The 25,641-nt window shown below is 42.3% G+C and overlaps 1 protein-coding gene across 1 annotated transcript; it reads left to right on the plus strand.

Annotated features, from left to right (window-relative positions):
• Positions 1-25,641, plus strand: dynlt5 (dynein light chain Tctex-type family member 5). The gene is made up of 5 exons (XM_028810974.2): positions 1-92; positions 16,777-16,897; positions 17,537-17,628; positions 17,868-17,992; positions 25,109-25,641. Exons 2-5 carry the CDS (start codon positions 16,785-16,787, stop codon positions 25,310-25,312), a joined length of 534 nt encoding a protein of 177 aa, XP_028666807.1. The 5' UTR covers positions 1-92; positions 16,777-16,784; the 3' UTR covers positions 25,313-25,641.

Genomic DNA, 25,641 nt, shown 5'->3' on the forward strand with positions numbered 1-25,641 from the left:
GTCAGCCGCGTTGCCACGGTGACGGGACGCTCTAGTCGAGTCTCGCAGCCCTCCGTTTCCTGTTTGCTGCTGCTGCTGCGCTCACCAAGCTGGTAAGTGTTCTTTGACAAAGCCTGCAAAATCTTGAGAAAAAATTAAAATAAAACAAGCAAGCCTGAAATGTGAACATTCGTGCCGTTTCGTCGCGTCTAAGGAGCCCCCTAAAGGGTTAGGAATTTGTGGCGACTGATCTCCCAGTTCTTGTCCTTACACTCTTTATTCTGGACTGTTGCGAGCTGTCTTTGCACCTGATGAGTAATAACTCGCTCCGACTAACCTGAGAGATTTTTTTTTTATGGAAGTGGGCTTTCGGCTCGTCTGGCACATATGTAAGGTAACAATATCGGTTCAGATTTGGTTCTTCTGTCCGTGACGCTTACGTTCCTATCCCACCGGTTGCCTCGCCCATTCTCCCTTTCGTTTTAGAACTCGGTGAATATTTGATTTAAAACTCGGTCGTATCGCTTTTACTGTTACACTGCTTCCTACTTGTCACATATTTCTGATTACGATTTAATGCCAAACTTGTGGAAGGTTAGTTTTGTTATATTTTTATTACTTATTCTAGTTATTTTATTATTTTCCAAAAAAAAATTGATGAAGCTGTCTGTAAAAGGTGCAGAGTAAAATAATGGCTGACGTAATCCTGGCAATCAGTGTGGAGTTTCCTTATGGTCAAATCGAGAGAGTTAGTCTGGTTAAGGGGAAAACTTCTGCAAATGTACAGAATACACAGGCACGGGGTTATTTTTTTATTTTAAAACTTTGGCAAATGTACAGAATATACAGGCACGGGGTTATTATTTTATTTTATTCCAATCACATTTAGAAGCTACACCTATCAAATTCAATTAATCCTAAAGAGTATCAACAACATTTATTTAAATAGCACATTTTCATGCAGACAGTGTAGCTCAAAGTGCTTTACAAGATGACATAAAAAGGGAGTTAATATTTAAACATAAACATACAAGATTAGGCAATAATATTATATGGAATGTAACAAAGAAAAAAGTATGGTTAGGACAAAAAAAAAGTTCCAGCAAAACTCCAACAAAGCAAAACAATTTTTCCCTTTCCACCCAATATACTCCCACTCACAAAATCATTCTATTACTCACCTAATGATTCTTTAACCTTTTTAATTTAAGCCCAGGGCGGCACGGGGGCGCAGTAAGGAGACCTGGGTTCGCTTCCCAGAGCCTCCTGGAGTTTGCATGTTCTGCGCGGGTTTCCTCCCACAGTCCAAAGAAAGACATGCAGGTTAGGTGCACTGGCAATCCTAAATTGTCCCTTGTGGGTGTGTGTGTGTGTGCTTGGTGTGTGGGTGCGGGTGTGTGTGTGTGTGCGCCCTGCAGTGGGCTGGCACCCTGCCCGGGGTTTTTTTTCCTGCCTTGTGCCCTGTGTTGGCTGGGATTGGCTTCAGCGGACCCCTGTGACCCTGTAGTTAGGATATAGCGGGTTGGATAATGGATGGATGAATGGAATTTAAGCTCACTGAACTTTGTGTTTATAATTTCTTGGACAATGTCCTTTCAAAAAAGAACCTTAAATTCTTACTTGATTGAAGTTCAGTCATAAATAAAGTGTGTTGAATTTGTGTAAAGTGTTGCTAAAGAGCTGTATGTGTCAATTTCTTCCTAATCATATAATCATATTAATAAAGTCTTATTGTTATATATACTAGAGGGTTTGGCCTCCTGCTTTGCTCGCCCACCCCCGGGTTTGGTTAACCGGATATACAATTTAAAGAGATTGTTATTTTCATGGATATTGTTACATATGCATTATTTTCACTTTTACTGTAAAACTTCAGTAAAAACAATATTTGGAATTGAATTCTGAATTTTGATTCCGTGTTTGGACTTACATCGTGACAATGCAACATATAACTGTAACGTGAGTGAATTTAGTTTTTTTTATCTCTAATAAATTACCCGACTTTTTCAAATGTTTGTCCGTGCTCTTTCTTCTTTGCTTAGTCGTTGACGTGTCTAGAACTTCTAAAATTATCCATCCATCCATTTTCCAACCCGCTGAATCTGAACACAGGATCACGGGGGTCTGCTGGAGCCAATCCCAGCCAACACAGGGCACAAGGCAGGAAACAATCCTGGGCAGGGTGCCAACCCACCACAGGACACACACAAACACACCCACACCAAGCACACACTAGGGCCAATTTAGAATCACCAATCTCTAAAATTATTGTCCTGATAAAATGTATAAGAGCTGAGAGCGCAGAAAGTGTGTCTGACAAAAGCATTCACACAACTGAGAGGTTAGATGACCGTGGTCTTGTTTGAAAATGGTTGGAAGTAGAGCGTGATTTGAAAGAATCTCATGGCAAAAAAAAGTCAGTCTCACGGGACTTCATTGCAAAAAGTCTCTCAAAAAGTCACGTCTCGCCCCAAGATTTTTTTATATAATAGAGAGATTTTTTTTTGTCTGTTGCACATATATTCTTTTGTATCTTACATTCTTTGCCAGGTTAACTCTTTGCCAGATTGGGCTTTTGGGCTCTGTATACATGCTTCATAAAAATTTGCATCCATCCATCCATTTTCCAACTCGCTATATCCCAACTACAGGGTCACAGGGGTCTGCTGGAGCCAAACCCAGTCAACTCAGGGCATAAGGTAGGAAACAAACCCTGAGCAGGGCGCCAGTCCACCGCAAGGCACACACACAACCCCACGCACTAGGGACATTTTAGAATCGCCAATGCACCTAACCTGCATGTCTTTGGACTGTGAGAGGAAACCGGAGCGCCCGGAGGAAACCCACGCAGACACGGGGAGAACATGCAAATCCCACGCAGGGAGGATCCGGTAAGCGAACCTGGGTCTCTATCACTGTGCCACCATGCCGCCCTTCATAAAAATTTGAATCGTCTAAATGGTTCATCAGGAAGTCTAAACTGAGTTTAATGCTGTCTTACACCCAATGCAACTGAGCAAACTCTGAATCCCCGTGACTTTGTACTGAAAAATGCTGATTGTCTTAACCTTACACATAGACCTAGGTATGATAAGCTACCAGAAAAAGAGTATTTTTATGTTTGTACTTTAAATTTAATGTCATGTTAATATACTATGAGAATCATGTTAGGACAGTGGGTAGTGCTGCTGGCTCACATATCCAGAGTCCTGGCTTTGAATTCCACTGAATGTGAGTTTGCAAGGCAGTGTGGTTATTCTTTTAGGCAATCTGATTTTCCTACCACATTTCCAACGATATGTATTTTAGGTAAAGTGGCATTTCTGAGGTACTTATTTGGTTGATGTCTTTATTTCATGGATTTTTTTTTGGTTTTCAAACAGGCAGGGGAAGTGACTTGTGACTCATGGTCACAGTGTCAGCAGCTGGATTTGAACCCACAGCCTGAGGGTCTGAAGTCAAGAGTCCTAACCACTAGATAGATACTTTATTAATCCCAAGGGGAAATTCACATACTCTAGCAGCAGCGTACTGATAAAGAACAATATTAAATTAAAGAGTGATAACAATGCAGGTACAGTAACTTTGTATAATGTTAACGTTTACCCCCCCAGATGGAATTGAAGAGTCACATAGTGTGGTGGAGGAACGATCTCCTCAGTCTGTCGGTGGAGCAGGACGGTGACAGCAGTCTGTCGCTGAAGCTGCTCCTCTGTCTGGAGATGACACTGTTTGGTGGATGCAGTGGATTCTCCATTATTGACAGGAGTCTGCTCAGCGCCCATCGCTCTGCCACAGATGTCCAACTGTCCAGCTCCGTGCCTACAATAGAGCCTGCCTTCCTCACCAGTTTGTCCAGGCGTGAGGCATCCCTCTTCTTTATGCTGCCTCCCCAGCACACCACTGCGTAGAAGAGGGCGCTCGCCACAACCGTCTGATAGAACATCTGCAGCATCTTATTGCAGATGTTGAAGGACGCCAGTCTTTTAAGGAAGTATAGTCGGCTCTGTCCTCTCTTGCACAGAGCATCAGTATTGGTAGTCCAGTCCAATTTATCATCCAGCTGCACTCCCAGGTATTTATAGGTCTGCACCCTCTGCACACAGTCACCTCTGATGATCACGGGGTCCATGAGGGGCCTGGTCCTCCTACAATCCACCACCAGCACCTTGGTTTTGCTGGTGTTCAGGTGTAGGTGATTTGAGTTGCACCATTTAACAAAGTCCTTGATTGGGTTCCTATACTCCTCCTCCTGCCCACTCCTGATGCAGCCCACGATAGCGGTGTCGTCAGCGAACTTTTGCACGTGGCAGGACTCCGAGTTGTATTGGAAGTCCGATGTATATAGACTGAACAGTTCTGGAGAAAGTACAGTCCCCCTGTGGCGCTCCTGTGCTGCTGACCACAATGTCAGACCTGCAGTTCCCGAGACGCACATACTGAGGTCTGTCTTTAAGATAGTCCACGATCCATGCCACCAGGTATGAATCTACTCCCATCTTTGTCAGCTTGTCCCTAAGGAGCAGAGGTTGGATGGTGTTGAAGGCGCTATGCCACACTGCCTGTAGATGTGTGCATAGGTAGGCCCTGGCACTCTCTGTAAGGTTTTTACCTACAGCTGTGGGGATAGACTGTGGCTCCCAATGACCTTGAATTCTGTTAAGTGGGTTTGGAAATGCATTAGAATTAGAATCACTATTTTAACTAATGTAACTAACTTAAGTTAGAATACAACATCACAAGCAAGTCGCATAATTTAAACAAAGTACATTATAAACAGCAGCAAAATAGTGCAATTATTAAGGAGATGTGCAAGTGAAAGTGTGTGTGTGACAAGTGTGTATGTGTAGAGTGTCACATCTTCATGTACGAGAGAACACACAAATAAGCATGGAAGACGGCTAAATTATTAGTTTGCAAGGGCTATGGCTCTGGGGAAGAAACTGTTTAGGTGTCTCTTAGTATTAGTTTTAATTGACCTAAAGCATTTACCAGAGGGCACTTTCTGGAACAAGCGGTGATCTTTGTGGCAGAAGTCAGTGATAATTCTTTTGACATTATTTATGACGTGAGGTGCATACAAGTCTGCAACAGATGGAAGAGTAAAGCCAATTATTTTCTCGGCAGACTTCACAACACACTGTAATTAATTTTGGAGTTATGTATATCTCGCATTGTATTTTTTGCTTTTAATCATTAGGTTACCAGCTAAACACAGCAGTTGCTACTCAGTGGTTCAACAAATTCTGTATTAACAGCATCAACGTCTTATTCCGGTGCATGGTAATCTGGAATTTATTCTAGAAACATTAGTTGTAAAACACAAGTATCCCCTCATAATTGTGTTGTTTTGAGCAGCAGTACCTTCTTTAGTTTGTTTTCAGTTGCGGATGTTTGAGCAGCAGATTGCAAACCATGTCCAAAGGGTTAAATCCACCACAAAGCACCATCTCTCTCTCCTTCATATGAGGGCTGTGGATAAGAGGAAATTATTGGGTAACAAATCCTAGACCAACAGTTTTCAAACTTCTTTAGAATTTCTTGCGTGGCGGTCCCTTTAAAAAATGTTTGATGGCTCACGGACCCTTTTATTAAAAATGAAAAAATCAATATTATTTCAAGAAAATTGGGTGCGCCAAATACTTTGCATAAGGGTGCCACATGCCCACTGCGCGGCACTGCATAGGTACAGGCTGCTGTGAATTAAACATTTTTTGACAAACAATTATTTATTCAGAAAATATTACATACATCTTACATATAGTTATTAAATCTAAGTTAAAATTTTAATGGGATGGATGCATCTGCTTTGCCTTAACCATTTGCGTTGAGCAGGCAATTTCACCACTTAAAAGCACAAAAAATGTAAAATATGTTGTTTGTTGATTATCTGTATCCACCTTTAGCACTCTTATTTGCTTCTAAAATATACGAAAACTGTTCACGAGTGTTTTGATTCTACGAAAGAATCGGTAATTTTTGATTATGATAAAAATAATAAGGGCTGGTTTGTGCCGAGCGATAACAGTGGGAAAAACAATGCGGTGGCAGCGAATTACGGAACAGAGGATTAGTGGTCGGGTCTAGGTGGTGGGGGTAACGACGGAGCTCAGTCACTTACTTCCTTTCGGATGGTAAAGGTTAATAATTATAAAAATATAAATAGTATAAATATGCAATCATTTCTCACGGTCCCACCGAAACCGCTTCGGGGACCACGGACCCCAGTTTGAGAACCACTGTCCTAGACCAACATGACAGGATCTGACTATTTGTTGCCTCTTTGTTAGCAGTGTACACTGGTATAGGACTGCAACAATCTGAGTGCCATTTTTCAGATATGAATATTTCTTAAATTTTGGTCAATTGAGTCTGATTATCACTGTAGCAGGTACAGTCAAGTCAGGTCAGGTCAGTTTACTGTGCAAATCCACACAAGTCCCAAAGCTAATGTGCCTGATGACAGAAAAGATTATGGCATTGTCTGTTTAAACCTTTATCCTAAGAGTTTACCAAACTGTTTCAAAATGCTTAAAATGGATCTGTGGTTGTTTTATAGTGTGTGACAAAAAGGCGCTATATGAGCGCTAACCCGACACAGACGGACACGGGAGGCACACTTATAAAACAAATAATTATTTATTTTCTTCGTCTGTGGGCTACATCTTCCCCGTACCCACAGACACAACACAGTCCCCACAAGCACAATTCCACACAATACTTTTATATTTCTCTTATTCTTCCTCCACTCCTCCTCTGCAAGCTTCGTCTTCCTCCTCCTGACTCTGGCCTTCGGAGTAGTGGCTGCTGGCTCCTTTTCTAATGCACTCGGAAGTACTCCAGGTGCTTGATGACTTCATTTCCGGCAGCACTTCCGGGTGTGGCAGAAGGACTGCCCATAAGGGCTCAGCAACTCCAGCTGCAGCACCCCCAGGTGGCGCCTGCAGATCCCAACAGGGCTGCACCAAACTCCAACTCCCATGAAGCCCTGCGGGAGTCAGAGGCACCGCTGCAACTCAGAGGGGTTGCCATCTAGCGTCCCGGGGGAGGTAACGTACTGGCCACGCTTGCTCCCCTTGTTCTCCCACCGTGGAGGTCTCCCGGCCAGGCAAGGGTCCCAGCCGCACGCTACAAGTGTAAATAAGCAAACAGTGCTAGGAAGGTGGGCATTTTTTCTCCCCACTGGGACCAGGAGGGGTAATTGTTGGATGTGTAGCAGCTTAAACTAACTGATGAAAGGAAGAGAGAGGTCTGTTCTGTAAGCAAAACTGGGGTCCCTTTTTGACCTGAAAAAAGGGAAGATTGGTGTGTGGGTGTGTGTGCCCTGCAGTGGGCTGGCACCCTGCCCGGGTTTGTTCCTGCCTTGCACCCTGGTTTGGCTGGGATTGGCTCCAGCAGACCCCTGTGACCCTGTGTTAGGATATAGTGGGTTGGAAAATGACTGACTGACTGAAAAGGGAAGATTTTATTGTGATTTGTTTTTCTTTTCTATTCATTGAGATTTTAATGAACATTTTTTCACTATTGATTAGTCACTTGTCTAGTCATTAATGTGCATGGACTGTTTTTATTATTTTTTCATTTTTTTTCTTTTGACCCTGCATTTCCGGAGTCTAATAATTCTTTGCATTTATATAGCGCTTTTCTCACTACTCAAAGCGCTTACCAATTGCAGGTTAAGGGCTTTGCTCAAGGGCCCAACAGAGCAGAGTCCCTTTTGGCATTTACGGGATTCGAACCGGCAACCTTCCAATTGCCAGTGCAGATCCCTAGCCTCAGAGTCTGGTATCCTAGTGTAAATATTTTCTGGGACATGTGTAGTCAATTATTACTTTATGTCAAAAATTGCTCTGTGAGTTCATTTTACGCATTCAAACACAACCGTTTTAGATGACTGGGGTTCCTAGTATGAATAGGTACGCTGGCTGAAATATACTTTATATAAATTCATGGAAGAAATAACTAATATGTTTGGAGCTAACTCATTTTAAACATTTTATCTGTTTTCTTTGTTCTTAATAAGCAAAATAGGTCATGTAAACTGCAATAAAAAGTGGATTAGCCTGGAGGACAATAAAAAAAAACTTAGGCAGCCTTCAGCTCCTAGTTTTTGCTACTTCAAGAAGCTCTGCAAGCTCATTTCTTTTAGACATATTTTAAAAACATTATAATGGATGAATATTTCATTCAAAGAATCTCTTTACCCCATTCCTTTTGCCGACTTTTTTGCTGTATACAGTATATGAGAGGGCAAAGTTTATGCATGCAGCAACAGGTACAAGCCAGGACTGGTCATGAATGGGGCATTAGCTCAGTCAGCCCAATTTATCAAATTACTACTTTGTTTTTAAATTTTTTAAATGTTTTTATTATAATAAATGCCTCACAAAAGGCAGTGAACAGGGGTTTCTGTTTTGTGTGATTTGTATTACTCCACACCCACCCCTCCCCGAATGTATCAGTACAGTAATCCCTCCTCCATCGCGGGGGTTGCACCCCCCTTCTTTTTATTCTCTTTTTTTCCATTCTGTTGTGGTACAAATGACACAAGACAATAGACAGATGAGCCCCTCTTCTGTTTGCGAGGTCCAAAATACTCACATTCCTTATTCCAATCACTGCATTACAGTGATCCCTCCTCGATCGCGGAGGTTGCATTCCAGAACCCCCCGCGAAAGGTAAAAATCCGCGAAGTAGAAATCATATGTTCATATGGTTCTTTTTATATATTTTAAGCCCTTATAAACTCTCCCACAATATTATAAACATTTCCCACACAATTATACAGCATAAACCCTTTGTATTCTCTTAGATATTAGGTAAGATTCGTTGAAATTATGTATGTAAACACAGTTTATATACAGTAAAACCTAAATATTATTTTAAAGATATTGAGCGTCTCCGATATCACATATGTTACAGCCATTACGACAGACAGGCCACCAGCAATAAATACGTACAATGCAAGAAAAATTGTATACAGTAAAATGTGTGTACAGTAACACTAAACTATGTACATGTAATAAGTACTGTACGTAGATAATTAATTATGGTTACTCACCAACAATGACACGACGACTTGTCCGATAACGATGAGTTTACTTTTACTGCACAACAAAGGATAGCGTTACAGCTCTTCTAAAGGAGCCTCTTCAGGCGACTGTGTAGCACCGCCGTTGTTCTCCTTCCATCACTCTTCAATCCAAATCCCTAAAGCAGATTCCATCCAGACTACTGTCATATCACGTCCACTTGCAACTCGTTTTGCGCCCTGGTTAAAGGACACTGCGGCCGTAGATCTTATATGCTTTTCCTCCTTTTTAAATAAAAAGAATCGTGGACTCATTGATGCCGTAATGGTGTCCTGCAGCGGTGTAGCTGTTCCCTTCCTTCAACATATCCAAAACTTTTACCTTTTCGGCAATCATTTGCATCTTCTGTTGGTGCTTGGACACGGCCCCTGAAGCAGTAGCAGGAGCATGTTAATGCTGCATGAATGAGATGAGACTTCTTGGTTAATGCAGCACTCCGTCGCTGAGCCAATCAGCACACAGGAACTTTAACTGTGTGCTCTGATTAGGTAGCTTCTCAGTCATCCGCCAATAGCGTCCCTTGTATGAAATCAACTGGGCAGACCAACTGAGGAAGCATGTACCAGAAGTAAAAAGACCCATTGTCCGCAGAAACCCGCGAAGCAGCGAAAAATCCGCGTTATATATTTAGATATGCTTACATATAAAATCCGCGATAGAGTGAAGCTGCGAAAGTCGAAGCGCGATATAGCGAGGGATTACTGTATTTATGTTACAGCCAGTACATATGTGACTATTTATTTTTAATTTATTAATGCCTGTATTTTTTCCTCAGTTTTTTCTAGCATACCTTTAAAGGTTGCATCAATGGGATTAATTTAAATGTTTTTCCTGGCATTTAATATCCTGAAGCAGCTACTCGTTTGTCTTGTGTATGTCCTATTTTTCTTTCCTTATATCATTTACTAGGGGGTTCCCCTTTGCTCGCTTTGCTCGCCAACACCCCTGGCCTGCGCTACACGACAGACACTTCACGTCTCTGCCTCTCACGTTGTGAAGAAGGGAGCTAAACGCACCCTAAGGAGACACGGTCACTCCTCTGAAACCCCCTCGTAAATGGTGATACAATGGGAAACAATAACTTGTTTTTCTTACCTCCTCTTTGCTTGATCAGCTGCTGGCTTGCTGCTGCTGCTGTGCCACATGATCTGCATCTCGCACGGTGCCTCGAACATTTAAAAGCCTGTACAGCAGCTGTCCTACTCTTTGTCTGGCCATGGGCGTAGTTAAATCTTTTGGCACAAAGTCTCGTCTCACGGGGTGTGAGTTCTTGATATTTTTTAGTTTATAATTTAAAAACGGAATAAGAATCTGAGAATCTAACAACACTAGATAGATAGATAGATAGATAGATAGATAGATAGATAGATAGATAGATAGATAGATAGATAGATACTTTATTAATCCCCAAGGGGAAATTCACATACTTGGGGATTAATAAAGTATCTTTTCTTTCTTTCTTTCTTTCTTTCTTTCTTTCTTTCTTTCTTTCTTTCTTTCTTTCTTTCTTTCTTTCTTTCTTTCTTTCTTTCTTTCTTTCTTTCTTTCTGATGTTGTTAGATTTTCAGATTCTTATTCCATTTTTAAATTATAAACTAAAACAAAAATATCATATTAAAGTTTGATAAATTCTGAAAAGAATGATACCAAACATATATATGTAGGTTTTAAAATAAGCCCGATTTAAAGCGTGACATAAAAACATCACATAAAATTGTTGCACTTTTAGGCTTAGGATTTTATATATATAGACTGAGTAGATTTCTTTCTTTATATCTTTCTTTATATCATTCTTGAGCTCCTTTATGTCTTGAGTGGTAGCCATTGCGGCGATCATTACCTTCAGTTTGGACAGATTGTTTCGGTCTTCTCTGTGCTCCGCAGGTGAAGTGTCAGGCCCAGTTGGAGTCGATGTTAATGGCTTGCGGGGAGTAGTTGACAATAAGGACATTAAGGCCATTTTCAGTTTCAAAGAATCTTCTGGAATCAACGAGCTCTCTTGTCCCAACTCGCTTGCACATTCGCTCTGACTTTCACTTTCGTCAGGAAAGGATGCAGCAGCGTCAGGTCATGGGAAATATGTGCTTTCGCCTATCTGTTCCAGGTCAATCTCTGGCAGGCCATACCTCTGAGCTTGGATGGATGAAGCTTTAGCTGTCTTTTCTGTTTCTTTCGGAGCCCTTTTTCTGCTGGTCATGTTTATATATGCTTGCATATACTGTAATTGAACCTCCTCAGGTTGAGTAAATACAGGATACCTTAGACTTAGACTTAGTTCCTCCTGTGCATTTCCACACATCGGGCAACAAGCGTCCGCCAAAGAGGTCGATACTCAGCAATAGCATTCATATTTTGCCGATGTCGATGTTCTTGAGGTCTTCATGCAGGGTTCTTCTCGAGGTGATCTTTGGTCGTCCAACATTCCTTTTTTCCACTGAGGGAACCCAGTACATCAGGATCTTTGGGTGCCGATTTTCTGGTAGGTGGAGAACATGCCCTGCAAGGCGCATTTGGCGCCCGGCGACAATCGCTTCCAGTCAGTGAGTGTTTGCTCTTCTTAGAACTTCATTGTTTGTGATGCGGTCGCGATAGGAGATTCGAAGAATTTTTCTCAGGCAGCGTTTTTGTAATGTGTTCAGCTTTCTGGCGACCCGCTTCATATGTTTCCATGTCTCATGAGCATAGATGGCCGTTGGAATAACCATGGTGTTGAGGAGGCGTATCTTGATGGGCGTGCTGACCGATGCCGATGCCCAAATTTGGCAGAGGTGTTGGAAGACTGCTGAGGCCTTGCCAGCTCTGTAGCTGATGTCCACGTCCGTGCCGCCATCCTTGGCCACGACACTCCCAAGGTATGTAAACTGGTTGACCTCATCTGCCAGCTTATTCTCAATCTTGATTTCTGCGTTGGTCCTTCGGTTGATGGTCATGATCTTCGACTTTTCAGTGCTGATGCGAAGACCCACCTTCGAAGCCTCTTCACTCAGTGAGATGGTCATTCGTTGAAGGAAGGAATTGGTCGAGGCTAGTAGCACTACATCGTCCGCGAAATCAAGGTTGGTGAGGCAAACTTGGACTTTCCAGCTGATACCAAAACCCGTGTTGTCCATCGCGTGTTTGGTGACAAAGTCGATCACAAGGAGGAAGAGAAAAGGCGATAGGACTCAACCTTGGTGGATGCCTATCTCGATATCGAAGAAATCCGTGTGGCCCTCTTCGGTCTTCACACAACAGCTTGAGCCTTGATACAGATTCTTGAAGATGGAGATGAAGCACTGGGGTATGCCATAGAGTGCGGCTATGCACCACAACGATTTACAGTGAATACTGTCAAAGGCTTTTTTGAAGTCAATGAAATTTATCAGGAGCGGTTTTTGGAATTCGGCGCATTGCTCGATAATGTTCCTGATCGAAAATATCTGCTCACTACACGATCGTCCTTGCCTGAACCCCGCTTGTTCTTCTTGCAGCATTTGGTCTATAGCGCAACAGAGTCGGTTTAGCAGAATGATGCCAAGCACTTTTCCAGGCACCGATAGTAACGTGATTCTTCTCCAGTTGTTACAGTCAGAGAGGGCCCCTTTTTTTGGCAGCTTGACAATGGCGCCTCGTTTCCAGTCCACCGGGACCTGTTCTTCCCGCCAGACGCTATCTAGCAGTTGGGTCAATCGTCGGATCGTCTCGTCTCCACCATGCTTCAGCATTTCTACTGAGATCCTATTTAACCCCGGGGCCTTATTGTTCTTAAGACTTCGAATCACCTTCTTTACTTCCTTCGTTGTGATTCCATCCACACTCACCTCCAGAGGCTCGGAAGGAACGATTATATCGAAATCGTGGGTTGAGTCCAGAGCTGGCTGGTTGAGGGTCTCGCGGAAATGCTCTATCCAACGGGCGTTGTGATCTTCCTTGCTGAGGAGGATATCGCCGTTCTTGCTCTTAATAGGCATGTTGGTGTTGATCTTGGTGCCAGACAATTCTCGTACAATGCGGTAGAGCGTCTTTGCGTCATTTCTGTCGGCGGTCTCCTGGGCTTCAGCGCTCTTCTTCTCGATCCACGCTTTCTTGTCTGCTCGACAGACCCACTTGACATGACGATTGAGATCTTGATATCTGACGGCAGTTGCTTCTTTCTCACTGGCGGTCTTCGCTTGGTCACGTTGGTGCTTTGCCTGTCTTCTCTCGTCGATCAACGTCCACATGTGGTCCCGGATCCAGTGTTTGCGTTGTGTCCCTCGTCTGCGTCCAATGATATCCTCGGCAGTTTCAATTATGACGTCCCTAATCTCCGTCCATTGGCCCTCGGTGTCGGTGCCTACATCGTCTTGCAGCAACTGGAATCGGTTCCTCAATTCCAGTTGGAAGAGGTCGCTAGAAGTTTGATCTTTGCACTTCTCAATGACGAATGGTCGGGCGGGTTTCTGTGCCGGTGTCTTCTTCAATTTAAGCCGAACCCCGGCCGCTAGGAGATGGTGGTCCGATCCAATATCGGCGCCACAATAGACCCTCACGTCCCGGAGTGATGATCTCAACGAAATAATCGATTTCGTTGCTGTTGTTTCCGTCAGGTGAGCGCCAAGTCTTCTTGTGAATGGACTTATGGGCAAAATACGTGTTCCCGACGGTGATATCGAGGAGGCTGCAAAGGGACAAGTTTCAAGTTCAAGCACTTTATTGTCATTGTGTAACACAACGAAATTACTTTTTGTGACAGCCCCGAGGTGCATTTAAAGAAAAGTCAAATAATTCCAAATATGTCATATACAGTGAAAAGTGATCAAGTAACCAGAGCAAATTATTATTATTGCTCAAAGTACAGTAGCATAAATTGTTATTGCACCTGTTAATGAATAGTGCATTACATATTCTACAGTATATTGTATTACATTAGTATATTGCACATTACCATTATAGCTTATTGCACATGTTCAATTAAAAATGGTCTCAGACTGAGGAGATTCAGAGTTCAGAAAGTTTATAGCAGATGGGAAAAGGCTATTTTTTAGTCTGTGCATACACGGATTGACCTAAAGCATCTTCCTGACGGGAGGAGCTCAAACAAAGAATTTCCAGGGTGAGTTTTGTCCTTGAGAATGTTTTTGGCCCTTCTCACACAGCGAGTCTTATACGAGAGTTCAAGTGATGGCAGTTCAGTCCCTGTAATGGCCTCTGCTGTTTTTACGACCCGCTGCAGGGCTTCTTTAGCAGCCTTGGTGCAGCTGTTGTACCAGGCCATCATGCAGTTAGTTAAAATACTCTCTATAGTGCATCTATAGAAATTAACCAGCAGCTTCTGGGGGAGGTCAGCTCTCCTTAGCTTCCTGAGAAAATAGAGGCGTTGTTGTGCTTTGCCTATTATGGCCAAGTTGTTGTCAGCCCAGGACAGGTCCTCTGAGATGGTGACTCTTAGAAACTTAAACCTGGAAACTCTCTCCACAGCATCTGCATTGATTGTTATCGGACTGTGATTGGTCTTTTTATTGGTCCTAAAGTCCAGAATAACTTCTTTGGTCTTTTTGGTATTTAAGACCAGGTTGTTGGTGTTGCACCATTCTGTCAAATTCTGAATCTCTTCCCTATATGCAGCTTCACTGTTGTCTGTGACAAGCCCGATGACAGTTGTATCATCCGCAAATTTAACAGTAATGTTTGATTGGTGGATGGGTTGACAGTCATGGGTGAAGAGTGCATAGTGAAGGGACTTAGTACACATCCTTGCAGCACACCATTGCTCAGGGTTAGGGTGATGGATGTGTGTTTGCCCATCCTGACAGACTGGGGGCGGTTGGTGAGAAAATCCAGTAACCAGTTGCATATGGATGGAGCAAGTCCTAGTGCATAGAGTTTTTGGATCAGCTGGTTAGGTATGATGGAATTAAATGCAGAGCTGTAGTCAATGAAGAACATTCTAACATAGGCGTTGGGTTTTTCCAGGTGCGAGAGGACAGCATGTAGAGCCACACAGATGGCGTCCTCAGCTGATCTGTTTGACCTATAGGCAAACTGGTGTTGGTCTAGATCAGCTGGGATGGAGGCTTTGATGTGGGTGATTACCAGTCGTTCAAAACACTTTGCGATGACAGGGGTGAGAGCAACTGGTCGATAGTCATTAAGACAGGTTATCCTCGTTTTTTTGGGAACAGGTACAATGGTTGTGGATTTCAGGCACAAGGGGACTACACCTGAGGAGAGAGAGAGGTTGAATATGTGTGTAAATACCTCCACTAATTGGTCAGCGCAGGCCTGGAGCACACGTCCTTGCACATTATCAGGACCTGCTGCCTTCCTTGTATTGATGTTTTCGAGTGCCCGCCGCACATCATGTATGTGTACGACCAAAGGCTGTGAGTCTCCGTTTAGCTCGAAACTGACTGGAGGCTGGTTTTTGTCTTTGTCAAACCATGCAAAGAAACTGTTAAGTTCCTCTGCTAGGTTGGCATTGTTATTGGCCAGTGTGTCTTGTACATCATTTTTCTTTTTGTAATCCGTGATTAAATGGATGCCTTGCCACATCCGCTGTGGCGATCTGCGTTGTCGTTGGTGTCCATCGCCGATCCATGCGGACCGACCGCATGTTCCCATCCTCGCCAATCATCGCTGATCTGGGCGTTGAGGTCTCCCATCAGAATAAGGACGTCGTGCTTCGGAATGCCATTGAGTGTGTCGTGCAGTTGTTCATGGAAAGCGTCCTTCTCGTCGTCGCTCGCATCCTTGATTGGTGCATATACTTGGACCATGGTTGTCTTCAAGTGCCGCGATTGGAACCGAGCGGTGATGATTCGTTCATTGACTGGCTTCCATCCCAGCAAGGCTTGTGCAGCCAGCTGGTTCAGGACGAACCCAACACCAGCCGCATGCTGCTCAATATGGCTGGAGTATAGGATGGTCTTCCCCTTGCTGGCCAGTCGTCCACTTCCTGTCCATCGCATCTCGCTTATGCTCAAAATGTCCAGACCATAGTTGTCGAACTCGTGAAGCAGTTGTCCCAATTTGCCGCATTATTACAATGTCCGAACATTCCACGTTGCGAGTTTTGTCGTTGATGATGCTGAGATGATTCCTCTTTTTATCAGACTGTGGAGAACCTGCTGGCTTTTTTCCATTGTCGTCATCCATGCAGAACCGGAGCGTCCCTGCTAAGGTTCTTGATTTCTTTGGTTTCTGCTTGTTGTTTCCGTAGCAATAGCTTTTTTACGGAGCTGGGTTGCTAGCCCGGCGCCCAACCCTCCTCCTTTATCCGGGCTTGGGACCGGCGTTTTTCCAAATGGCGGAGTTAATACAGGATACCTCGGGATGATTCTAAATTGGCCCTAGTGTGTGATTGGTGTGTGGGTGTGTTTGTGTGTGTCCTGCGGTGGGTTGGCACCCTGCCCAGGATTGGTTCCCTGCCTTGTGCCCTGTGTTGGCTGGGATTGGCTCCAGCAGACCCCCGTGACCCTGTGTTCGGATTCAGCGGGTTGGAAAATGGATGGATGGATGGATGGATAAAAAAAGAGAAAAAAATAACACCGCTGCTAACGGAGTTCCACTTCAGATGTCCATCTTCTGTAACGGACAAGACCAACTTAATTTATTAATGCCATTCTCATCCCATTGCAAGTCACCTCCAGCCATGTCGTTCAGCATTAAAAGGAATGAAAAGTTCTCGCATCCTAAAATAGCATGTTGTTAATTTCTCTGAAACCTTTTTTTTTTGTTTTGGTAGATCTCATCATGTCTGACGCAGCAAAAGACAAGGCCGCCCGGCTGCTGAAGAAGAGAGGAAGCATTTCTTCACTCGGTAGCCATGAAGTGAAAGCCAAGGAAACCACTTACAAGAATAAGGAGTAAGAGAGCTTTCTCATGTATCTGAAGCTTTGTCCCCAATCACTTGAGACAGATAGTACAACCCATGCTTGCAGATACTCAATGAAGATAAGAGGGGAAGAGTATGATGGACACAAAATCTGCATCAGAGTTACCATTTGTGCTGCTAAAGTGGTATTTTAATAGACATGTAGATGAGATGCTGATTGAATTAGAAAATTAATATGAAAGACCAAAGTGATTACCCATACTTACAGGAGTTCTTAAAATTCTTTCATTGTCCATTCATCTATTATCTAACATGTATAGTATGTAAAGTAGATGTGGGAACAAAACAGAGCATCTGAGAACCTGTGTCCCTGCACTTCACAGGCCTTAGCCAGTAAGGGGTCACACCGCCTATTGAGATACGACAGTTTGTATTTAGAACGACTCTATACAGATGTTAGTAGAGTGACATTTTTTTGCATCTGATGTGTTAAGTTATTTACTAGATTAATGTTTGTACCACCCAGAGATTGACTTCTTGCTAACAGAAGATAGATTAGTTCTAACAGAGCACAAGAAGTTCCATCAACTGTGAAGACAATCTTGGCATGTTTGTCCTGGTGGGTTCCCTTGTCTGCCTTCTGCTCATATTTTTCAATTGTTCCTCACAGCTCTCTGAGTACTGTCTCTTACATCGATGAGCCCGGCCATCATGAAGACATTCCTCGTCCTGCTGTTCAAATGGAGAACACATATCAGTTAGGTAAGGGTTGTAAATGTAACTGTGTTGTTTTTATCTGTTAAGCATCTTCTCAGAGAAACAAGGTGAGACAATGTATGATATGGGAGTGTGAAATCTCTCATACACAGCACAATTTCTAACGAGATGTTTTATATGTGATGCCTTCCATTCACTGCGGTGGGCTGGCGCCCTGCCAGGGGTTTGTTTCCTGCCTTGCGCCCTGTCTTGCTCTGATAACATTTTATTTTGGTTTTTTTTAGGTCCTGCCAAGCGTTTTCCAGTGGCAACAGTAAACAACATTTTAAAAGACGTTTTGACAAGTTATCTACAGGAAGAAAAATATGATGGCGATCTTTGCAGACAGATGACAAAAACAATATCTGAGGTGAGGTTCTTTTTTTAGCATCACATGTGACAAAACAATTTGTTTTACACAAGCAAAGAAAGAAATAACGAACTACAGTGCTGTGAAAAAGTATTTGCCCCCTTCCTGATTTCTTACTTTTTGCATGTTTGTCACACTTAAATGTTTCAGATCATCAAACAAATTTAAATATTAGACAGAGATAACCCAAGTAAACACAAAATGCAGTTTTTAAGGGATGATTTTATTTATTAAGGAAAAAATAACTATCCAAACCTACATTTCCCAATGTGAAAAAGGAATTGCCCCCCTTGTTAAATCATGAAGTAACTGTGGTTAATCACATATTTTGGAGGGCCGAGTTCAGTTTCACTAGCCACACCCAGGTCTGATTACTGCCAGACCTGTTGAATCAAGAGATCACTTAAATAGAACCTGTCAGACAAAGTGAAGTAGGCCAAAAGATCCCAAAAAGGAAGAGATCATGCTGCAATTTAAAGAAATTCAGGAAAAGATGAGAAACAAAGTAATTGACATCTTTCAGTCTGGAAAAAAGTTACAAAGCCTATTCTAAAGGTGAGAGCCATTATCCACAGATGGGGAAAACATGGAACAGTGATGAACCTTCCCAGGAGTGGCCGGCCTACAAAAATTACCCCAAGAGTACAACGACGACACATCCAAGAGGTCACAAAAGAGCCCAGAACAGCATCTAAAGAACTGCAGGCCTCACTTGCCTCAGTTAAGGTCAATGTTCATGACTCAACCATAAGAAAGAGACTGGGCAAAAATGGCATGCATGGCAGAGTTCCAAGACGAAAACCACTGCTGACCAATAAGAACATAAAGGCTCGTCTCACTTTTGCCAAAAAAACATCTTGATGATCCCCAAGACTTTTGGGAAAATATTCTGTGGACTGATGAAACAAAAGTGTTACTTTTACACCAGAAAAACATTTGTTCCGTTACATCTGGTGTAAAAGTAACACGGCATTTCAGAAAAACAAAATCATACCAACAGTCAAACATGGTGGTGGTGGTAGTGTGATTGTCTGGGGCTGCTTTGCTGCTTCAGGACCTGGACGACTTGCTGTGACTGATGGAACCATGAATTCTGCTCTCTACTAAAAAATCCTGAAGGAGAATGTCCAACCATCAGTTCGTAACCTCAAGCTGAAGTGCACTTGGGTTCTGCAGCAGGATAATGATCCAAAACACACCAGCAAGTCCACCTCTGAATGACTTTTGGAGTGGCCTAGTCAAAGTCTGGACTTGAATCCAATTGAGATGCTGTTGCATGTCCTTAAAAAAGCAGTTCATGCTCGGAAACCCTCCAGTGTGGCTGAATTGAAATAATTCTGCAAAGAAGAGTGGGCCAAAATTCCTCCACAGCAATGTGAAAGACTCATTGCCAGTTATCGCAAACGCTTGATTGCAGTTGTTGCTGCTAAGGGTGGCACAACCAGTTATTAGGTTTAGGGGGCAATTAGTTTTTCACATAGGGCCTTGTAGGTTTGGATAGTTTTTTTTTCATCACTTAAAAACTGCATTTTGTGTTTACTTGGGTTATCTCTGTCTAATATTTAAATTTGTTTGATGATCTGAAACATTTAAGTGTGACAAACATGCAAAAAAAAATAAGAAATCAGGGAGGGGGCAAATCCATTTTCACATCACTGTATAGTGAGAAATGTGGATAAGAACTCATGGCCTTTAAACGCTTAAGAAAGATTTTGTTTCTACTAATCTTCATTGTATTTGCTGTGTAGTGGTTTGCACAATCAAAAGCACTTTATAAAAGTTAACATTTTACGACTAAGATGACAGCAGTGTGTTCTTGATATTTTAATGTGTCACAGATCCAGAAAGCCACATTTCATTCCTGGCCCAACAATGGTGTGTGTGGAGTTTACATGATTTTTCAGTCTCCACATTGGGTTTCATACATGTCAGATTAATTGGCAACTTTAAATTGGCCCATTATGAGTATGGGCCAACATCATATTTAGGTTTAGGTTCCTGGGCCCATTGTTGCTGCATAAGGCTCTGGGTTTCTATAAACTCGCAATGGACAAACACATTTCTGAAAATGGCTGGATAGATGATTTATTTGACAAACTTTACTTTTACATAGAAGCATTCCTTTGTGAAGGTAGACCATTTATAAATACAGTACAGAACAGTTGTTTCCTTATTTAAAACCTTGGAGCTGTGGGAGATACAATGACACTCTCATAGTAACCCAAGGAGTAACTAATGGAGTAGATTAGCAGCTTATGATATATAGGCAGAAACCTTTGCTGTTATGGAGCTATATTGTTTGCTACCATTCAAGGATCTTCACAGAGGAGAGCCGGAGGTTATGAGCGGAGAGTGACTGTGAGGTTAGCCAGTAATTTACCAAATAATTAAAGAGAATAAATGGACAACTCAGGATTTTCCCATACTTTTGCTGTCTGTGAGGTTATCACAATCTTGAACATTAACTAGCTTTGGTGTCAGCTCTAATTATCACTGGTCTACAAAAAATATTTTTTGTTTGCTTCTGGGAACTTCAGAGCATCTCTTTATAAAGTTTTTTTACACTGATTTCATATATGAAATCAGAATTAAGCTAGCACATCAGGTTTTTGAAATACACATCATTGACATTTTGATACTTCTGAATATCAATATACAGTAATATATCAACATGATATCTGGAGTTTGGACTATGTCCCACCAAAATTGTTTTGATGTGTTTATTCTGAAAACAAACCAGAAGGCGATACCAGAGACACGTTAAAGCATATTTATGTCAATTTACCTCAATATAAAAGTGAGGTCAGCGTGCCCAAAAATGTTGGAGGCCCTCGCTTTTGTGCTTGTACTGCACATCCATCTCTCTTTGCAAGAACCAACAGTAATCACCCATCATGCTCGGAGTGAATTTTTCCCGATATCAGTTTTCGATCACCTTTATATCTTGATGAAATCTTTCCCCATACTCATCTCTGACATGGCTTAGATTTGGTGGAAAAAAGTCAAGATGAGAATGTAAAAAATGCGTCTTCAGTGACAATCTAGCTCCCGTAAGCTGATATACTTTCAGCATATCCTCCACAAGCTCAGTATAATTCTCTGCTCTGTGACTGTCAAGAAAATTGTGGACAACCTGCAACAATGAGGGCGCTGATTCAGTGGGCTTCAGTTTCCTTTTAAACTCCTCGTCAAGCATCAGTTCACATATTTCAGAGCCAACAAAAACAATTTTGTAATTTTGGCTTCACTTTTCTCGAGACCAAACTTATTTCTTAAATGCTAAAACGCATCACCTTTACTGTCCAGTCACCCTAGTTGTCCAAGACCTGGAACATCATAACTAAAAAATGGGACAGGCTGGACGAAAACGGTTTTCAGATTTGGAGTCAGCAAGTGAAATTTGTTAAAGTACAGATGAAAGAATCCCAGTAGCAAAATGCTTGTTGACCAGTGTTACCCATTATCTTTTGTCACTAGGAGACCTTATGGATCTGACCTGCACTAAGCACCTCCATTTGTTTTGGTAGAGTAACAAGAAAAGGGTCACTCCTCTTATCAAACCAGCCAGTGTGTCTTGTCTTGTTAATATTTTTCACTATGCTGTTTATGATATCAAGGCTGCAAATGGCTGGTGCCCATAAGCAACCCAATTTATTATTTGGCTGATGCCGTTATTCAGGGTGACATTTGGTGACAGGAGTGGTTGCGTTTCCTTTGTTTTTTCTCTCCACTTGGAATACAGGCAGGTAAATTGACTTGCTTGTGGTCACACAGTGTCAGTAGTGGTATTTGAACCCACAACCTCAGGATTTAAAGTCCAAAGCGTTAACAATGATGCTACTGCCTAATTTATTTTCTGAATGGACCTGATTTTTGTAGTAATTAGTTACTTTTTATTTTTTATCAATATTACTTTTATTGCTATTGGCTGATGATGCTGGCCTCACTCTCGTGTTTTTTCTCATATGTTATACCCATTTCACTGAATTCTTTAGTGCTGTTTTATTCCTTCTGTGATTCAATGATTAAATGTTTGCATACCCTCATATATGCAGTATGTTAAATAAGCTCACACTTTTATTTCTTGATCCTGCTTAATCCAATTTTGAGCCACAGTGAGGCCAGAGCCTGTTGTGGCAGCATTGGGTGCAAAGTACTAGGAACCACTGCTAGACAGTCTCACATACACAGCCCCGCTCCCTCATTCTGGGTTAGTCAACAGTGAATGATAGAGGATACTCTCAAGATGTGTGCAAACCCAGAATAAATCCCAGGAAGACCAATTTAGTTACAAAGGTTGGTGTCAACCAGAACTCAACTTACCAAATAAAAACAGAAGTAAACAAATAGCCCTGACAGCCCCACTATGCCAATGGTACTTATACAAGATTTCAATAACTACAACAAGGAATCCATTAAGCACCTACCTACAACATAAAACCACAGACTTCTCTTACATTTTTCAGGGCTGATGTCGACTTTTCTCGAAATTCAGGGGTAAAGCACGATAATCGGCTGTAAACTGTGACAAAACTCGCCCTTACGTTTTAGTTCGACTCTCTTTGCTAGTTAAAGTTAAGTAGCTTTGTTGATTTAACCTCGATTCCCTGCACATATATGACTAGCAAAGAGCAAACAACTTCTAAAATGGCATTGACATCTGGCAAGAGACTAAAGCGAATGTGCAAATTAAAGTACTCCATGGACGTTTTACGTATTATCATTGAATTGGACTCTGACTTGTCTGGAGATGGAGATCAAAAGCAAAAGTGAGGTAACAGCAGTATTCACCTGGGAGGACCACCACTTATGATGACAAGCGGTACAAATCGTATTGCATCACACTGCAACTGCCACCACTGCCCACCGGCTGTGTGAAGACAGCCGGCCCACCGTGCATTCCTGCTGGCCATCGAGGCGCCCCCTGTGCAGCCACTGTTGCCAGAGATACTGAACATGCGCCAACAGCAGCCACAGCACATAGTAACAGATGGTTTTTGTTGATTTATGTGTGAAACCATTGCTTTGTGTACTTTTAAGAAAACTGAATTTTTTGGAAAAAATATTCATCCCCCAAAGAGTGAAACAACCTCCTGTATGATTCATGCCATCTCTAGACTCACTTCTACCCTCCAGTAGAGCTCTTTGTAACAATAAATAAACAAATAAAATGAATTATTATTATTATTAATACCCCAAATTCATTTACTCTACGACCACAAGAGGTTTTATTTTCCATCATTAGACCAGTTCCAGTCCCACTGGAGCTACCTATAAACCAGGGTTTGGTTCCAATTTGGACCAGGGACACCAGGGTAGAGTTTCACCCATGCTGGCTGCTGCTGATGTCCCTGCAACTCCAGACCCAATGTTGCCTGAACACTACAGTGGCCCTATAGCTACCTGTCTATTTATGGACAACATGGACCTACATAAATACATTTAGGACTTGCCAGCTTGCTTGTCAGTTTTAGGCTGATTCCTGCAATGTTGCCCCTATTTAGACAAACTTTTAATTAAGCTGAAACACATATTTTTAGGATATGAAACAGAAAACTCCATTAGAGAGAATATAAAAGATCTTGCACAAGAAAACAATGTAAAATTTCCACAAAGACTGCAGCCAGGAATAGTAAATTGCTTAAAATAATTTGCTACTGTCTCTTTTTTATTTCACTCAGATGAATAAGGGTGGCACAGTTGCACAGTGGTAGCACTGCTGCCTCTCAGTAAGGAGACCTAGGTCTTCCCTGTGTTGAGTTTGCATGTTCTCCCCGTGTCAGTGTGGATTTCCTCCGGGTACACTGGTTTCTACCCACTCAAGTTAGGTGAATTGGCAACGCTAAATTGGCCTTGGTATGTGTGTGTGTGTGTGTGTGTGTGTGTTTGCCCTGTGATGGATTGGTGCCCTGTCCAGGGTTTGTCCATTTCTTGCACCCTATGCTACCTGGAATAGGCTCCAGCCAAAACCCTGGTCTGTATTAAGTCAAGTCAAGTTGGGGAGCATGCACTGGTACAGCACATTAGCACACCCACCATACGATGAAACAGCTTGGGATCCCGGTTGCCAACCCCCCAGGCAGACACGCCATCCAGTCCCACCCTCCGGAAATGACCATCTATCTGCTACAGCCAGGTGTTACGTGGGCGACCCCTTGGCCTGGTCCAGCTACTCGGGTCCCCAACAATGAGGATCGTACGAGCCAGATCACCCTCGGGGAATCGCACCACTTGGCTGTATAGTGCCGTAACTGACGCTCCCTCACAATGCAGGTAATGTGCCTCATTCGAGAATCCAAGAGCAACCGTTCATTTGACGCAAAGTCAAACGAACAGTACCCAAGGATATTCCAGAGAGACACAGTACCGAAGAGTCCAGTCTTCGTCTCAGGTCACTGGGTAGCGTCCATGTCTCACAACCATATAGCAAGAGAGGAAGCACCAGGACTCGTCCTTTTGCATAGATACCGGGAGGGCCACACAACCCTTTCCAGCGACCTCATGACCGCCCCCAATGCTCTCCCATTCCGTCTACTGACATCATAGTCAGTAGATTGAAGTCTGTATTAAGCAAGTTAGAAAATGACATGATATTATTCAGATGAATCAGATAATTTGTGAATCAACAAAAAAGTATGTATGGGACCGAATATGCTGAGCACTTGAGGGACAACATAAACAAAAGTTATGCACTTGTGTATCTAACAGTAAAACCTTATACTACTTTATTCTATGGAGTACTACAATGATGACATGGTGGATAGTGGTGCTACTTCATGGATCCATCCTTGTGGATTTGAATATTCTGTGCCCAGTTGGTATTTGTGTGGGGTCTTCACAAGTCTTTGTAGGTTTTTCTTCAAGTTACTACAGTTTTCCTTTTGCATCCCCAAGTATGTGTGGTAGGATACTTAGCAATTCTAATCTGCGTGAGTGTGGTTGTGTGAGCCTGGAGGTGACCTGGCAGTTATCACATCCACAGTTCGTTCCAGCATTGCACCTGATACAACTAGAATTCACTCTGGCTGCCTGTGACCATGAATTGATGGGTCTGAAAAGTGTGATGTAATCTCTCCTTTTTGAAAACCGTTAAAAGTACATTTCTTTTTATTTTAGGTTGTAAAAGCCAGGGTTAAAGATTTGATGATCCCAAGGTACAAGATCATCGTTCTAATAAACATTGGGCAGCTGAATGAGCAGAACATGAAGTTTGGAAGCAGATGCCTCTGGGATCCCGCAAGTGACACCTTCTCCTCATTTACCTTTAAGAATAATTCCCTGTTTGCTGTTGCCAATGTTTATGCAGTTTATTTTGAATAATGGTTTCTATATGAAAAACCTACTCTTAAATCCATCTATCATTTGTTTTAAATCTGTTTAATCCAATCGAGGGTCACAGGCCCATTGTATATAAAGGTGTATATTTAATGTTACATGTAATGTAAAGAAATCTATTTACTTACATTGATACAAATACATGAAACATAACATAACAGAATAGATACTGTACTTTTTATTGGTTGTCATTATTTATGAGTAATACAGCTGAGGTAATTGCACATTTTTATTCATTTTTTAAACCAGCTTTGTATTAACATTGTCAGAAAAAGAAAAAAAATTGTAAAACAATAATAATATATCAGCTGTTA

This window comes from Erpetoichthys calabaricus, chromosome 10 (genome assembly GCF_900747795.2).
Source record: "Erpetoichthys calabaricus chromosome 10, fErpCal1.3, whole genome shotgun sequence".
NCBI classification, from domain to species: domain Eukaryota; kingdom Metazoa; phylum Chordata; class Cladistia; order Polypteriformes; family Polypteridae; genus Erpetoichthys; species Erpetoichthys calabaricus.

Excerpts from the sequence above, each read along its gene's own strand:
- dynlt5 (XM_028810974.2), top strand. The coding sequence starts at position 16,785 with ATGTCTGACGCAGCAAAAGACAAGGCCGCCCGGCTGCTGAAGAAGAGA. Across the intron at positions 17,629-17,867 it reads GGAGAACACATATCAGTTAG|GTCCTGCCAAGCGTTTTCCA; the intron begins GTAAGGGTTGTA and ends GGTTTTTTTTAG. Across the intron at positions 17,993-25,108 it reads TGACAAAAACAATATCTGAG|GTTGTAAAAGCCAGGGTTAA; the intron begins GTGAGGTTCTTT and ends TTTTTATTTTAG.